Source organism: Pelophylax lessonae (assembly GCF_965119305.1).
Source record: "Pelophylax lessonae genome assembly, chromosome: 4".
Lineage (NCBI taxonomy): Eukaryota > Metazoa > Chordata > Amphibia > Anura > Ranidae > Pelophylax > Pelophylax lessonae.
Window position 1 is genome coordinate 183286434 of NC_138771.1, and position 18437 is coordinate 183304870.

General features: G+C 38.6%; 1 protein-coding gene across 2 annotated transcripts in view; it reads left to right on the forward strand.

Annotated features, from left to right (window-relative positions):
• Positions 1 to 18437, forward strand: part of SEMA3E (semaphorin 3E) — a 217190-nt gene that overhangs the window by 112362 nt on the left and 86391 nt on the right. For both annotated transcript variants that reach the window (XM_082255417.1, XM_082255418.1), the window contains exons 3-4: positions 3633 to 3692; positions 4521 to 4640. In XM_082255417.1, coding sequence (XP_082111543.1) covers positions 3633 to 3692; positions 4521 to 4640 — 180 coding nt within the window. The remainder of the gene's footprint in view (positions 1 to 3632; positions 3693 to 4520; positions 4641 to 18437) is intronic.

The window sequence follows — 18437 nt, forward strand, 5'->3', positions numbered from 1 at the left end:
TTAGACATCCTGGATTTTAATAACTTCCAAGGGAGCTATGGATGATATATTTGTAATCATATCATATTAGCTAGTAGTATTTTTAAATGTAAATTTAGGGATTAGTTGGTCTTTTTTTGAATACCTAACTGTTGAGCAGTGCAAGCCCCATGAACTATATCTTGGTATTCTATGCCAAGTATCTTCAGCAATTGTTCACTAAGATATGTTTTATGAAAATAACCCAACAAATAAATTTTGTAGATAGATTTTTTTCCCATGTAAAAAATTACTATGCTCCCTCCCGTTTACTAAATCACACCAAATCTGGCATAGCTACTTCTTTTCACAAAAGAAGTTGTCAGTCTGGCTTTTCTGGTAGGCAAATTTCAGTCAGAAGCAGGCCAGGTCAGTAGCAGGTAATCAGACACAAGAGCAGATAACAGGTTACAGGAGGAATGCTGTTGACCAAACAGCATTGATCGTGTACAGCAGCTCTGTTTAAATAGTCCACTTAGTGGCAGCATTAGTGAAAGGTGCACAAGCACACAGTTTTGCGCATGAGCACCTCCACATGCATATAAGGCTATGTGCTTACCTGTGCCTGCTCACAGATATCCAAACTGATGCGCCATTTTGTGTGGGCATGCTTTTCCTGATACAATTAGCCATTTTTTTTTCATTCTTACTTTTCGCATGTCAAACTTTTATAGACTTGATAATGACCTAGAAAGATGGCAAAAGAAACATTGCCCATAACCTAATATAGTGTAGAAGACAGTGCCATAATATACAGTATGGTCACATAATAAATTATACTTATGCGGTAGAAATTACAGAGGTGGAATAAGAATGGATTTTACAGTTGTAAATGTATTTTAATATGTGTTGACCACTACAACCATTGTTTAAATGGTTGTGTTGCAGCCATATTTTTCCTTTCCCCTCAGAAATTTAAAAGCTTACCATGGCTTACATGGATATTCTTTCAAACACTTTGTTATTCCTTCCTGTAGAATTGGCTAATGCAATCTCCCCATTACAAACAATAAAATAAAAATCAATATACTCTAATAAAAATATTTTGAAAGTTAAAAATCAATATACTTCTTGTTAGCATGCTCAACTGGTTACTAGTTGAGTCCCATTCTTTGTATTTGTTTCACATATGTATTTCCCTTTCCCAATCAGTAGTTTCCCAACATAAATAACATTTTAGTTTCTATACACTACAACATTATAAAAAGATATTCAGGCAAACATAATCTCTGTTTGTTGCAAGGTTTCTTACAGGCTATGAAAATAATGCAGCTAACAGAGATCTATCAGGCTCCTTTCACACTTGTGCGGCCTAAAAGTCAAGCTATTTTGCAACAATTTTGCCATGATTTTTGCCGCTATTTTGATGCAATTTTGACTAATTTTGACTGGACTTGAAGCAATGCCTGTGTAGTCTTGAAGTCTTTGGACCTCAAAATGCATCAAAGATGGACCAAAGTAGTGCAGGGACTACTTTGAAGTCATTATGACTTGAAGTCACACATATATGAACGGTACTCATTGGAAATCACGTAGCATGCTTTGTCATACAACTTTGCAGTCCCAAGTCATAGGACAAGTCACACAAGGGTGAAATGGGCCTAAAGCTTTAGATCTGCAAAAACAAAGCTGCCCTTTCACAGCATGAGTAGATATTATCTTGCTTTCTATTATGTAACCAGAATAAAGACCCTGTAACCTCTATCCCACCCGAAACCACGCAAGGGGATGCTGTCACTGTTTTATAAAGCCTTGGGTGCATTGCTCCCCAGCCCTACTCCCTCCTTACTGAAAAGGTGGGAGTTGGATCTTCAGTGTCCTCTTTCTCCAACACAGGAAAAAACCATCCTCTCGATGTCACACACCTCGGCCATTTCCACCAGGACAGCTGAGGCCAACTACAAGCTGTTAACCCGTTGGCACTACTCCCCAGCTAAACTCCATAGTATGATGCCCTCTATACCTGACCTGTGCTGGAGGGGCTGACATCTTAGAGCTACGCATGCGCACATCTGGTGGTCGTGCCTAATCACCCCCCCCCCCTTTTGGGCCACCATACTGTCTCTGATTGAGGAAATTCAAGGCTCACCTATCGCTAATGACCCATGGACCGTGTTGTTTCATGACACCAAAATACCTCCGGCACGATACCTCAAGTCTATCACTCCACACTTACTTAACGCCGCTAAGGCCCTAATTCCGAAGTACTGGAAACAACCTACCGTCCCACCCCATACACCAATGGCTGAAATCTGTTGAGTGTAGATACCATTTGGAAGACATGACCTTAGACTTCAGAGGTCTTGCCCCTCTGGCACACAAGATATGGGCCTGTTGGGTGGCATTTACCCACTTCTCTACTTATGCTGCATATATGGTAGATGATTCTCCTTGATTGTGTCAATTACTGTTTTTGAGAAAAACGTCACCACCATTAATTACATATTAATCCATCACCATTTTTAAACACAGTAACCTGATAATATAAAACTTTTTAAATTCATATTTTACATGTCATTTATCACATAATAATTCACATCAGCTTATCATTTAAGATTTTTTCAATGTTGCCAAAGTAAGAAAATGAGTGAAAACCAGATCATTTAAATCTTATAACATTGTTGCACCATTTCAGTTTTTTTTTTATCCAGATATTTCTAACGACACACACCAAGTCAACAAAGTCAAGTCAAATTTGACTTCATGAGCATACACTACTGTACATTTGTTTTACATTTATGTTAATTACTGCATTTGGATCCACTTATTACTAGGAAATCACTAGTTTTTTGTTACAAGATATTGTTTCAATATGGGAAAGCCCTATTCAGAGTCCATTTGTGTGATAAACGAGTCTTGGGTTGTTATCTACAGTTTAGAGAGGCTAATGCACTTATTATCAAATACCACTCGAAATAATTGTAGAGTTTAAATCCATGTACTTCATAGTAAAAATGATCAATCTTTTTTTTACCAAAGCCATTTTGTAACATTTTCCTGATGTAGATACAGCTACTTTATAATAGCTTCAAAAGTTATTAGAATATGTTTAAGAAAACGGGTCATTCCAGCATTTCTAATCCTCCCCTGTGTGGAGGCTGCAGGGATTAGGTCTCATGATAGATGACTCTGGCGCGATGCCCTTACCAGTCAAGGTGTGGTTCGTGTTAACTTAACCTGGCTTGCCTGGAAGCTATGTAAAATAATATGCAACATAAACAACATTAATCTGCTTTTTAGTATGTGAACAGCCAGATTGTTTTCTAAATCTAATGTCAAACACTTTCAACTGCCTAATAAAACAAAATTAAACATAAACATGCTGACCACAATAATAAAATGAATTTGTGGCAAAAATAATTTACAATAATGACAGTCAATGCTTTTATAGATATTATTTATGAAACATCTTCATAAGCATGTGACGGCACCTCTCTGAAACTAAATATATTATTATGATATGCTGAACTACAGCTTTTTTTTTTAATTATTGTTAACAACTACAGGTTGTTTTTTCTAGCTCACATAGATGTTATTATAATACATACTGTATATTAGAATATTATTACCGAATAATATACTTTTGTTCCTATACACTTGTGATTTACCTTTAGATACACTGGCCAAGTACAGACCAACAAGTTGAAGACTGCTACAGAAAAGGAAGGGAACAGGTAAATATATATATCAAAACTGTTTTTTAAGTATCGTATTTTAAAACACATGCATATGAGTATCATACTTAAAGCTGGGTTTTAAAAAGATTTTCAATAAAGTCGAACTCTGGGCACCAAAAATTTAATTTAAATATATTCCTCATCAGTCACAAAGGTCCCAAATCTTTGTTTTATGTGCACTACTTGCCTTTTAAACCCAGACAATACCTTGTAAAAGTAACATATGTGCTTCCCATAGCCTGTGCAGAGAGCAGATCTGTGGGAGGAACCCAGCAGGCTCACCTACTAGAGGTTGCCTGCAGAAAACTAGAGTGGGCATTCAAGACCAGCCACCCTGCACAAAGAGAGAGCAACAGAAACTCCTGCAGAGAAGCAAAGTACAGGAGTTGTTTCAGGCTGTATTACTGCATAGCTATGAAAAATAGAGACAATGGATATCAAAATGAATTTCAGAATATATATGTGTCTTGTATTTAAACAACATTTGTTTAGTACAGACTTCTACTGTAAAATCAAATGTCCAGGCAAAAAACTCCCGCCAAACATACCAGAGCTGATTACTATTCACCAAACCAAAGCCAGATAGTGTAGAGAGGACCTAGTCAATTTAAAACAATCTCTCTGCATAACATATACATTAAATTAATATAATAGTTTTAGCAGTTTACTGTTATATATGTAATTTATGTTGTATATATATTATATGTCATATACTGTTAGAAAGGAAATATATTTCATAGGAAGCGAGAGGGAGGGTATGAATGAATGTGTGAATGCAACATAAATGCCTACAATTCATAACTGCTTATTCTGCTTTATTTACAGAGTGAATGTGCAAATTTTATTCGCATTCTTCAGCACTATAATCGAACCCATCTTTTGGCTTGTGGCACTGGAGCATTTGATCCAGTTTGCATTTTCATAAGAGTTGGACTGCGGTCACAGGTATGTTCTTGTCATGCCTTAGGCATTTGCTTTTTAATCTTTGAATACCTATAAAATGCTTGTGTTACTCTGGTGATGTCTTTATTATAGATTTGTGAGCTTGTAAAATGTGTCAGCTGAAATATTTTTCTTTACTCCCGATATCTACTCAAAACTCAAATTTAATTGGTTTTACACCTGCCATCAGTTACTGCAGTGAAAAACATCACATTTACTGCAGTGCTTTAGTGTAACCAGTGTTGTAAAATCTCTTAGGCCCTTTGTATATGTTCTACATTGATATTGTTTTTAAACAAATGGACCTATAATTCAAAGTAAGGTATGATTTAAAGGTGTTGTAAAGTCAGAAGGTTTTTTAGCTTATTGCATTCTATGAATTAAAGCGGAGTTCCAGGCACAGAATCATTTTTTTTTAATGTCCCCCAAACAGTGACCCTTAGACCTCTATACATCCGCTAATCCTGTGTTATACAATGAAATAATCGGTTTGCAAGCATAAAATCTTACTTTATAAAATTTGTGATGAGCGCCGCCATCTTTGTCCTGGATCACCGAGTCCGTTGTGGGGAAATGTCTTCCCTTCTTTCTGGTTCTAGTGGGCGGAGGCCGGTGAATCCAGCGTGAAATCTCGCGCATGTCCACTACTATGCGATCTGCATAGTATAGGGATGCCTATCATCATGTTATTTCCTGTTTGGAAATAACGCGATGAGAGGAGCGGCTGGCCGCCTACGTCACTGCCAATTGCATCCTGGGAGCGACGAGTAAGAGCTCCCAGGACGCATTGCAGGACAGGAAGTGACGGCACGGGCCGCGGCCAAGGAAGGAGGAAGTCGATGGAAAGGTGAGTATATTATCCTCTCTAAAAAGGTAAGGAAAAAAAAGGCCGGGAATATCAAATTCGGGCACAGGAAAGGATAAGGAAGCAGATGCCGTCAAATCTACAGACACGATTCTGTGCCCGGAACTCCGCTTTAAGATAAAAAGCCTTATGTGTGCAGCAGCCCAACTCAGCCCCCCCCCCCCAATACTTACCTGAGGTCCCTCTCTATCTAGTGATGTGCACGAGTGTCTCAGCCACCAGAGACTCTCCCTCTTCACTGACTGACACATGGCTGAGCCATTGGTTTCTGCTGCTGTCAATCAAAGTCTGCTAGCCAATCAGGAGAGAGGGGGTGGAGCTGAGGTGGGGCTTCATGTCTGAATGGACACTGGGAGCTGTGACTCAGCACGGATGACCTCATAGCAAGCTGCTTGCTGTGGGGACACTCAACAGTAGGGAAGGGCCAGGAGCACAGAAGATGGACCCGAGAAGAGGAGGATCCCAGTTGTTCTGTGCAAATCCACTGCACAGAGGAGGTAAGTATGGTGTGTGTGTGTTATGGTTATAGGAAAAAAAAAAACAAGACTTTACAATCATTTTAATCAAATAGGTCCTCTTAGGAAAGGAAGGGAAGAAGTTTAAAACACTGCAGAAACCTACCTACATGACAGCTGTAAAATGTAAGTTCAAGGCTTCCCCGAATCCAGGTCATGTGGCCACATATGTACACATGTTATCAGAACGTTCAAAGTAAATTGATATTCTGCTAATTTCAGCACCCAAAATGCTTTGTAGCTGCAGATCACAAGCTCAAATATCGCCTTGATTTCCTGTGACTAGGAACTAGGAGACCTGCTTTTCAGCAACAATGATAATACATTCAACAAAACATTGACACTTAAAGTCTGAATACATCATATAATAATCTACAGTAAATGTTTGGTAGCCATTTCAAGTCTCAGTGACTGTGGTGACTGAACACAGTCATGTTCCACTCTTATGGTATAACATTCATCTAACTGCAACATGTTTCTAATTGTTAGGCTTATTATCTATAATGGGAGGTAAGGTCAGGGACAAGTACTAGGTCATGGCATGATATTACACATTCTAAGGTTCAGCACGGAAAGACAGATTCCCCCCCCCCCCCAAAAAAAAATCAGGTGGTGATTTTCACCCAAGACTGTCCACTGTTTCTTGTATACTCACTCAATAGACTGAAGTAATGCACCTGCAGTTAATAAATTGTTCCATCTTTTCACAAACCAGTATGTAATAAAAAATGAACTTTGTTTCTCATAGTTATTTCTGAACAAACTATAAAATCTTCTTGAGCAATAATAAGTGATCTCAATGCCCTCAAAGCTAATATTCTCCAGCCATGTTGCTGGTTTGGGACCTAAATCAGGAGCAGCATGATTATAGCCCCCTTTTGGCTATAAAATGTACTCTTAAACATGTAATACATATTTATAGTGTGTGAGAGAAAGAAAAATCATTGGAAAGAAGTTTCTGCTGTTTAACTCCAAGAAATGAGCATGCAGGAAGATTAAGACTTCATGTAAAAAGACGTTTGAAAACCTCTCCTGAACACTGGAACTTGACAGCTAGTAACTGACAGTTAAAAACGTTTGTTTTACCGTGTTTACATGCTGCGTTTACGCGTGTTAAGCTGCGTTCCCGTTTAGAAGCAGTTTTACATTGAAAACTGGTCAGAAATGTATCCCCATTGAAAACACATATAAACAAAACACTTATAAACGCAAGTTACCGCGTTTAGATGCATTTGCACGCTGTTACACGCATTTTGCATTTCAAATGCCAATAAACTTTTGTTTGAATTCATTTTTTTGCTTTTAAAAAAATGTCACTAAACTCAACTGCCTCTAAACGACTATAAATGTCTCAGTGTACATGGACAGATAAGATAACATAGAGGAGAGTTGCTGAGAGGAGCTGCTGAAAAAAATGCCCAACTGCTCCTAAACGTCCGTTTATCAGCAGCAGAGTACATAAGGACTTAGGGTGTTATACTTCAATAATGAAAAGGTTTAAGGGGGAAATTATTAAGGCCAGAGGTAAGGTATGAAACTGGGAATAGCCTTCCCACCACCTTACCCCTGGCTCTATACCTAAAAGAAATTAGAGCTATTTTCCACTATACATTGTGTTAATGCACATGCATTATTGCAAGGCATTGTCACTAAATATGGCACACTGCATTAAGAAAGACAATTTATTTAAAACATGTGCCAGCACAACTTAGAGAAAAATGCAACCTAAATGCAAAAGCCTTTTTTTAAATATAGTGCAGCACCAGTGCATGATCCACTACTGCAATAGATTGCTGGGGGCATTTAAAATGAATTATGCCACAGTGAACCATAGTTTCTGCCCTAACATGTGCTAAAATACCCAAAACCATGTATGGTGAGGATATCAAAGTAGGAAACTAGCGTATTATTATTTTTTTTTTTTAGTATTCAATGAATGAATTCTTTACAATAAAAAAACTAAAAGAATTTACAAAATTGTAAACTGGAACTGCACATACCAGCTATTATATCTACAGTTGAGTTGCAAGTAACCAAAATGTTGTTCCTGGAATGTTGCGAGAAAGTAGAACTAAAAATTGCATTTGGCATGGATATCCTCAAAGATGTTTTCTCTACAAGCCTTGTGAATTATTGTACAGTAGCTTGGAGCAATCCTGTGTCAAGTACATTGTTTTTGACAAGTCATAAATCAATTTTCTAGTAAAAGGTGAAGAATTTGTGGGGCCATATGTAAATCATCATGCTATTCTTGACTGTCAGTTCTATATGACATCTGCAATGAGATTTAAAGCAGAGCAAACTACATTGTCTTTTTTTTACAGCTCATAGTGTACAGTAAAATTAAATGCATTCATTGGGATACTGTAGCTCCCCCCAAAGATATAGGCCCAATACATCTGGTATGTGGGCTGGTACAGGCCCTGCCATACTGATATAAACCCATGTATCTTGTAGCACCAGGCAGATGTCTTTAACAAGTGAAGCTAAAATGATATTGCCTTTTTAATGTATCAACTCAAAACTGACAGCAATTGGGCTGTTCTTTATTAATGATGCCCCAAAAGAGGTGTGGGAGTTAATGTGAAACAAATTAATTAATACAATACAAAGGTTCAAAAGCAGATAAAATTGGTTTTCTGTCTACATCCATCCTGTGCTGGGTGTCATCTTCTTTCAAAGACCCTGTCTAGGATAAGATTTGGGAGACTCTTACGTTATTACTGTAGAATTTCCAGATATACATTCTGGCTTCTATGAACACATTTTAACAAATAATTGTAGTAACAGAACAATGGGAGATTTTATAAACATGGGAGATGTCAATGGTCAGGTTCAATCTGTTAAATTAATTGGCTCAATAATTAATTCAAAACCTTTGCAGTGATCTAAATTGATTGGCTCATTCAATCAGAATTTTACTGGTTACTATTTGGTGGCAATCTCAAATCAGAGCCCAGTTACTGCACGTATTATGTATGTACGTGTAGCTCCTGAATACCACAAATGCATTGATTTTTAGCTATAGGGATTCAAGCTAAGAACAGAGTGGTGTTTCTTAGAAAGGGGACAAATTTTGCTTTTGTTTTAATGTTTATCAAAAATAGCACAGTATACAGACCTGGTTCTAACTGATTGTAAAAAGTGCAATATATTTGCATGTTTATAAAACTTTTTCACATGCAATAAAGTCTTGATGACACAAAAGTGTAATGTAGCTCTTTGCATACATATACCTCATACATATCAAAGTTTATTTTTATAAAACCGCGCAGGCAATTTTGCTCATTTAAATTCTAAAATAGCATTTTTTTTTTAAGGCCACATAGTTTAAAAAAGTAACAGCAGGGCGTTTCTTGAAAATATTTCAAGAATTACATCATTAAAACATTTTCTTGCTGCTTTTGGACACACTAACCGCTGCAATGCCAGGAAAAAAGGAATGCTTGATATTATTTTAATTGGAGCCAAAGCCCTTAGTCAGCTTTAGATGCTTTATTTGTTTGTTTGCTTACATACCTAATGTGTTTATAGCATTCAATTAAAACAATACTAAACAGTTTTTAGATGAGTGTTGAAGCATGCCTGATATGTTGTAAACCTGTTTGGCTTAAAGTGAAAAGGCAATGAAGGCACCTGCAAAGCATTTTAGACTATAATATGTAATGGACATAATTGGATTAATAGTCCTAATAGGATGTCAAATGTCAGTTCAAATATTTTTCTAGAGCTAAAAGCCAGTCACACTAGATGGTATTTGTAAGAATAAAAGATGTTACGGCTTTAAACAATTGTGTGCTGTTGAAGGTGCTGCCATACATTTGGTCTTATGTGAGAAAGTCAAGTCTTCTAAAACATGGCACCTATAATTTTTATTTTTTATTAGTCTGAGGCAGTCAAAATAGATGTCTACTTATTGGGCATCACAGCTTACTTTGTATACTACACAAGGGTCATTGTTTAGCTCCTCGATCTTTTTTTTTTTCATAATAAAGCACTATAAAAAAGATAAACGTATATTTTTTAAACATATTTTGGTCAATATTTTTTAACAATTGGGACAACCCAAAGAATAGCTAATGTTTCTGTACTCATGCATAATGCAGGGATGCAAAAAAAGGTGCTCTAACAGAATAATACACAGAAGTAATTCAGAAAGCATGTTATAGACAACATTTAGAATTTCCATTAGTAGCTGCACTAAAATTGCATATATTACTCTGTCAGTTATATCCAGTATCCAGTCCATACTGGACATCCCTTTCTCATTGTACTCCTTCCCTCCCGTGCCCCTGTGTCTATCACACACAGGCATAAAGCTGAGGTTTTTTCAATAGGGGTGGATAAAGTTTGATGGGGAACTAATAGACTAGTTACCCATCAGGTTCCCCTGGCTGTCGATTGATAGCACTTGGCAATGGTTGGATCTATAACTATAAATCAGTCCAATAACATCTTTCAATCCCCCCGCTGCCATGTGCTGTCCATCTAAAGTAAAGTTGACCTGAAGGGGAACTAGTCTCTCAGTTCTCTATCAGGCTTTTCCCTCACAATGACACTAGAATTTCCTAAATATGGGCCTTGCCATATTTGGGTAAAAAACAGATCTACCAACAAATAGATAGCAAGAAAAGTATTCCCCTAAGGGGTTGGGACTTTATAGGCATGCAAAGAATTCCAAAATGATAAAAAATTAGTAGATTTTATTGATACATAAATTGCATACACGAAAATAACATGAGATAAATAAGCAAACAGTTTGCACATAAAAAACACAGCACAGATGCAAGGTTAGCAAAACAACAGCAAAAGATTACCCAACGCATTTCGAAGTGAATGTGTGCTTCTTCTTCAGGGGTAAAGAACTGTATGCTGCAGAGCTGATTCTGCAATAGGGTGATATAAAATAACATTAATACAGATAATTTACAATATACATGATATAAACAGAATCTTGATAGGATTGAAAGACTCACATCATCCGTGATTGTGTTACATTCCCTGTTTGCTGAATATAAAAACAATGACCTTTTCCAAGAGAACTACCCGCAGGGCTCAAGAGGGAATGGCCAAGGTCCTTGATGTAAAGGAGTAATTTCTCTAATAGTAGGAGCAGGTCAGCAGTTGCGATCCACAGTCCACCGTCTGCATGCAACTGGAGTCCAATAAGTAGAGGAACCCAGGTTTGGAAGGATATGGCATGTAAGTCCTGAGTGCAAAAAATGCTTCAGTTTAGGGGAAGAACTTAAGAGTTCCTCACAAAGCTATATGTGTGTTGGGGAGGGGAAGGGAGAATCAAAATAAGGATGAAAATAAAATTAAAAGTATAAAGATATATGCGAACTGGTGATGTTGCATAATTGCCAAAGTATTGCTTTACGTCAAAGGAATTATATATAACCCAGGTAAATGTTTGCAACTAGGGAGTAGCTGGAAAGCAGATATAACTTGGGTGAAGCAGAGGAACGAATTTATATGCATTCATCATAAAAGAAAAAAAAAAAAGAAAAAAGGAAGGGATTTTTTTCGCAAATAGGTAAAACTCTATATGTTTATAGAGCCAAATGCTAGCAGAAAAAGAAGGGTGATGTGGTAGGATCTATTAGCTCACTCATAAGTGAGGACATACAGGGATTGCAGATTGCATGAGTGGAGGTTCAATTGTCTTACCTTAACCGAAAGTATGAGAGATAGAGCTGATGACCGCCATCACCGCAGGTAGGGTGTGACTGAGCATCAGGACAGACTTACTTTATAATGCCTTGTAAATTGGGTTCATGTGTAGCACCTGTGTATCATTAGACTAAGGTTGAAGCCAGACATCCCTATAGAAAATCCTGTTCCGATATCCTGGGTTCCCTGAAGGGCTTCCTGAGACGTCAGTGCCTGGAGCTGCCCCTTCCCCGCGAATGCACGGAGATGCGATGGGACACAGCGGGATGGCGCCCGGCATCAACATCTCACCGACACGGAAGCTCTCCCTAAATTGCGCAAGCATAGCAGGGAGAACAAGTGCGCTGGGACAAGGCTGCGGAAGCCTACAGGTGGCAAAATTCCTCAGACGCAATGATGGGCGCGCTCTCAGAGAAAAAGCGGCCCTTACCATGCTGGGTCGCAGCAGAAGTGTGCTGGGTGGATCCAAAAGCTGCCGCAAAGAGACTATAAGGAGATATACATAAAGGAAAAAAGGATTAGTTTCCTATATAAATGTATCTAATAAACATGAATTGAGTTTAGTAACCATCAGGTAAATGTAGCCTATAAAGAGACGCAAGGTGTCACATCATGAAGAAAATGACAGGCACTATAATTATCTAATGTTATAGAGGAGAGACATAAGCCATACAGAACAGATGAGCACTGCAGGAAGCTCTATAGAAGGGTCAGATAGAAAAAAAAAAGCTGCATGTGCGGGAAACCACTATAAGTGTCAGATGTAAAAAAGACATACTAACTTGTTATTGATGTCAAATTCCAATCAGTATCTAGTAGACAGGATGGAAAGAGTTATTTTTCCATGCCCCCGGAGGAAAAACCCTCTAGGAAGGGTCTGAACGAAATAATTTCATTCAGTCCTGGGGGCTAGGTGGCTTTGCAAGTAACTATTCCCTCTGGAGGAGGACCTTGTTCCAGTCCCCTCCACGGGGACTAGGGTGGACACGGTCCAAAATCAAAAATTTGATGTTGGGGAAGGTGCGTCCGTGAACAAGGGACGCATGTCTTCCCAAGGGGAGTTCTGGATCACACTTTTTAATGCTGAGAATGTGACGATAGGCCCTCCTCCGAAATTCCAATTTGGTTTTGCCTATGTAAAAGCAACCGCAGTCACATAGTAATAAATAAACAACACCAGGAGTTCGGCAATTGGCAAAATGCTTCGGTAGAAATGTTTGACCGTTAGGAAGAATGGGGTGTTTGTTAGTGTACATATACTTGCAATATTTACAATTGCCTCACATGTACTTACCCTTGTATTTGCAGGGGTCATCCATGTGAGTTCCCTTATATTCACTTTTGACAAGTTTGTCCTTTAAAGCAGGGGCCTTTCTAAATGTAAATTGGGGAGTTGGGGGTATGTAGAGACCAAGGACTGGGTCCATTGTCAAGACATGCCAGTACTTGTTAATGATCAGTCTGATTTTGATATGCTGATCAGAGTACTTGGTGATAATCCTCATATTTGTGTCTTTTTTGCGGGGAGAGGGAAAGATGAGATCCTGTCTCTTTTTGTCAGAGGCCCTTTAAAAAGCTTTTTAGAGGGATGTTTTTGAGTAACCCCTCCGTCTGTCCCTTAGTCCATCGGCGGCTATCTGAAATGATTGTTCATCGGAACAATTGCGCCGAATGCGCAGATATTGACTGTAAGGGATAGAATCTATAAGCGGTTTAGGATGAAAACTGGATGCGGAGGGTAACGTTCTCGCCTTTGTGTATTTTAACATGCAGAAAGGGTACTTGATCCCTATCTGCATGCATGGTGAATGCCAAGTTGAAATCTTTTTTGTTCATTCTTTCCATGCATTGAAAGAGAAGGTCAAGAGGCTCCTCCCACACCACGAATATGTCATCGATATAGCGGAACCACATAAGTATGTGGTCCATATATAATGAAAGAGACTCATCTGAAGGAAAGGAATGCTCCCACTCCCCCAGGTACAGGTTGGCATAGAATGGGGCACAACAGGTGCCCATCGCTACCCCCTGTACCTGGAGGTAGTGGGAGCCATCAAAGGAAAAAACATTGTGTGACAGTATGAATTCTAGGAGGGTCCCAATGAACTCACTATATGCTTGATCCAAAGGGCCACTGTGACAAGACGTGCCGTACAGCTGCGACTCCCCTGGAGTGGGGAATCAAGCTGTACAGGGCCTCTATGGCTATTGTCACCAAGTAGGACTCAATGGGAATGTTGGTATCTTCAATAATTTGTAATAGGTGAATTGTGTCACGAATGTGTGATGGTAAGGCTAAGACATGTGGGCGGAGGTATTCGCCAACAAGTCTGCTAGCGTTCTCAGTAAGTGCTCCTCGTCCTGATATTATGGGCCTCCCAGGCGGATTGGAGGTGTCCTTATGGACCTTAAGGAGGGTGTAAAAAGTGGGCGTAATGGGAAATGGTGTCCTAATAAACTCCCAGGTCTTTTTTAGGATGGTGTTGTTGAGGTATGCTGAGTCTACCAAATCGTAGAATTATGTGTTGTATTTAATAATGATATTCGCAGTGATGCGTCTGTACCACTGTGGATTTTTTAGGATCTTCATACACATTTCAACATATTCCTCATTGTCCATCAATACAATATTGCCGCCTTTATCAGCTGGCTTTATGATAATAGACCGATTTCCGGAGAGTTTGTTGAGCGCCTGTCTCTGTTGGATAGTGATATTGGGACTTTTGGGGGAAATAGTTTTAAAGTGTCCAACTCTTTACTAACTAGTTTGACAAAAGCGTTGATATTAGAGTTAAGATTGGTATTAGGATATTTGTCCGATTTTTTGCTAAGAGTGGATGGAGTCGCAATGTTAGGCCCATTGTCATTGTCAGCCTCTGAAATGAGGCGGGACAGATCAATTCGGTCAATGAGGTCGTAATTTTCTTGAAAAAGGGATACAAGTATGTCTAAGGCAGGATCATTAGAGGTATCATGCCTTCCAGAGTCCGATCGTCCATGGAGCATAGCTTTAGAAAGTAAAGGTAAATAGTGGTGCTAAATAAATGATAAATGATAAATAATGCACTAAATAACACTCAGTGATAATGAAGTGCATATAATCATATAAAGTCCAAAGTGAGCATATCTGTAACTGAATATGTTTAATAAACCATAAAAGTGTAGCGCTAGAAGTATAAATCACAAAAATGATGAATAGTGTCCAAATAAATAAACAACTAATAATCACAATAATGTGTATATAGGAAGAAAGGAAAAATAATTGTGTCCAAATGAATAAGTCCCAAAGAAAAACTGATGTGAATTCAATTCATAAATCCGCATGCACAATAATCCAAGGGGGGATTCTTCCCGTGACACCAAGGGTATGTGGAGGAAAGGAACACCTCTGTGATGGGGTAAGAAAAGCAGCTTACCAGATTTCCATGGCTGCTCAACTTAATGAGTCAGCCTCTCCCAGCTCTTAATCAAGACCACTGAAGATCTGATGTTGCATGGATACTTATTCAGTACAAATGGACCACCTCTCATGATACGTGAAGGGATCAGTACAGGATAAAATCTCCTCAATATTTTTCACCAGTCATAAATGAATATGTAGGGAAAAAGAAAACGAAGCCCATAGCGTGATCCCGTTTAAAAATGCAATCTTATTTATTTAAAAAAGGTACTCACAATGTGGCATAAATAGACAGGCATATCGATTGATAATACAAGGGATGGAAGTGCGGCGTCCCGCAGACTGTCCCAGGTAGTAGGTAATAGAGGCCGGCGAAAAGTTTCAAGGGGCGTGTGGACGTTGCGTCTGGAATCGCCAACGTTTCGTCTCAATAGACTTCGTCTGGGCGTGATTTCAGACGCAACTCACACGCCTAAGTACCCCCAAATCTCGGCTTACTGGTCGTGGGGTCCGCATCAGCTCGTCTGTAATTGGCTATGGCGACGAGCGTCTACCAATCCGCAGTGGGCGGAAGCGACGCTCGTCTGCCAATCCAGTATCAGCATGTGTACAGTTGGCTGTGGCGACTAGCGTCTACCAATCCGCAATGGGCGGAAGTGACGCCAGTCAGCCAATCCGGTATCAGCGGAAGTGATGTACATCATCCCCCGGCGGAAGTGACCTGACCTGCGTCAGCCAATCCAATGCCGGAGGAAGTGACGCTCACCTCCGGCGGAACACCATAATGAAGAACACCTGCGGAGGCCACGTGACCAGGCAGCAGAGGAAGTAAACAACATGTAGCATATCGCTCCTCCCGTTACTGGTATTGACAAGGGAGCGAGCATTTAAAAGACATAAACAGTGGGAAATGTGTGCGATATTGCAAGAGAGCAGACAAAAAGAAATTTATATAATTATAATAAATTTAAACAGTCTCATGATAAATGATTATAATGAGACTCTAGGGCAGTGTGTCTATTTCATCTGGCTGTAAAAAACGCCATCTAGTGGCCAAAATATGGTGTGACATTTATTTTGGAAAAAAAAAAAAAATATGGTGTGACATTTAAACACCTATAAAATATATATGAATCCACTAAAAAACATGTGACTAAAAAGAACTAAAAAGGAAATATTGAAAGTGTTCATACTCATGAAAAACTATATGGGAGTGACTCCGTATATTAAAAACAATTTATATAAACGTGAATATAAAAAAATGAATATAAAAAGATCAGTGACGATCACACATTAAACCATATAAAGTGCTAAGCAAAAAATGGCCAATAACGGCCTTATCTGAATATATAAAGTGCAAATTTATGAAAAATATATACAGCAAGATGTGTATCACAATGATAGTAACACATAGACACACTACCACAAAGATCTCACGACAAAAGAATTTCATACATAAAAACATGAAAAATAGGACAAATTTAAAAGAATAAAATATATTAAAATCAACTATTATTAATAAAAGCATTTACATCCCATTCCACATTTAACCCATAGGGAGTATAAGATTTAAGGATGTAGATCCAGCGAGTCTCCATTTTTGGAGTAGGGTTCCCCTCAAAATCCATATCAGACCCAAAGGGCCTATTATGGAACCTGGGGGGGTGGGGGGGGCACGCCATTTTTTTCCATTTTGGCGTGGAGTTCCCCCTTAAGATCCTCAGAGCGCAAGTCGCACCACAAGTCGGATCATCATGATCCGACTTGGATGCAACTTCCATTCAAATCAATGGGCTCCCATAGGGAATCATTGATTTTCACATAAAAAAAGCATATGATGCGGCTTAACGCTGTATAGGCAACGTTAAGAAACATTTAGCAGCCTTTAGCAGAGTCAGATGTTTTTACAGCTATAACGCCGGTTCTCAGAACGCACTGGCCCTGGGTTTTTTTGCAACTTGAAAAATGCCTATGCCACTTACAGCTTCAAAACGTCTGTATGTGCATGAGGCCATAAAATAACACGGAGGGGCATTTTTAAGCTGCAAAAAAAAAACATCCGATGGTCCTTAAAGCAGCTGCAAAAATGCCCTGTGTGCATGAGGCCAAAATTTTATATCTGGGAAAAACCTCATTGTGTTATCTGTTCATGTTCCTAATACAATGGTTAAGGCAAATAGAAACACAATTCTTCTTGGAGGCATACAGTTATGTATATTAACCATATAACTATTTAAACTATAAGACCAATGTCACACAGGCCACAAGGGTCCGCCTTTGGAGGAAGCCCAATCACAGGGCGTAACCTGTATAGGTGGGGGAAGCCAAGCCCGTGATGTCAGGCTGTGGCCATCCCAGGTTGAGTGGGGAGCCGTGGGTTATAAGGATATTTCAATGCATGCTTTTTTTTAAGAATTTTGTAAGTGTTTTTGAATCCCTCTTTGAGATACAAATAAATATAAAAATAGAGAGCACTATAGTTCTTTCTCTTGTGTTTCATCATGGCATCACTTTAATTACTAAGCAATTGAGTGAAAAGGCAACACATGGTGTATTCAGGACCAGGAGGAGGAGGACTGTGGATTTGAGGATCCCACGACAGGAGAGGAGTTAAGCAGGTTTTTCACCCAGAAGTGGAGGTCACTGGACAAAAAGTGAAGATACAAGATTTGAAAACACTGTGTACACTGTGGTTTATAGCACAATTAAGTGGGACTTTTTAATGAACTTACCTTTGAGGGTTTTTCATATGATTTAAGTGATATTTGCCGTATAACATTTATATTTGTTTATATCCACATATGTCATTTTATGTAGTAGTTTATAGTTGTGCTGTACTTTTTTTGTGTATTTTTTGGATTAGGTGGGGGACATTGTGAAACTGCTGATATAGTGCTATAGCAACAGCTATTGCTTAGTGTGTTGGGGTACAGAAGAAATTTGAGTTTATTAATATTATTTTTTGAGGTTGCACTTATTGTATTTGGTTTTTGATGTTTGAGAAACCTGTGTCATACTGTAGATGTACCCTGCATTCATTGTTTATTTTTAAATAAAAGATCATAAATAAATAATTAAAAATCAGACAAACGGTAATAAAAAATAAAAAGAAGAAAATGCACTCCATTTCCATATCATTGCAAATATAGATGCCCCAGCAGTCCAGTATAAAAGAATGTACACTAACAGCAGTCAAATGCCTTGTATGATGAGAGAGTAGGCACCCAGCTTACACGTTGCACAAGGTCTCCTATGAGTAAATGTAATTATAGAAGTAAAAACAAAATTTTGTAAAAATGTGAGGGTAGGATATACTTTAGAAATTAAATAATTAATTCACAGTAAGC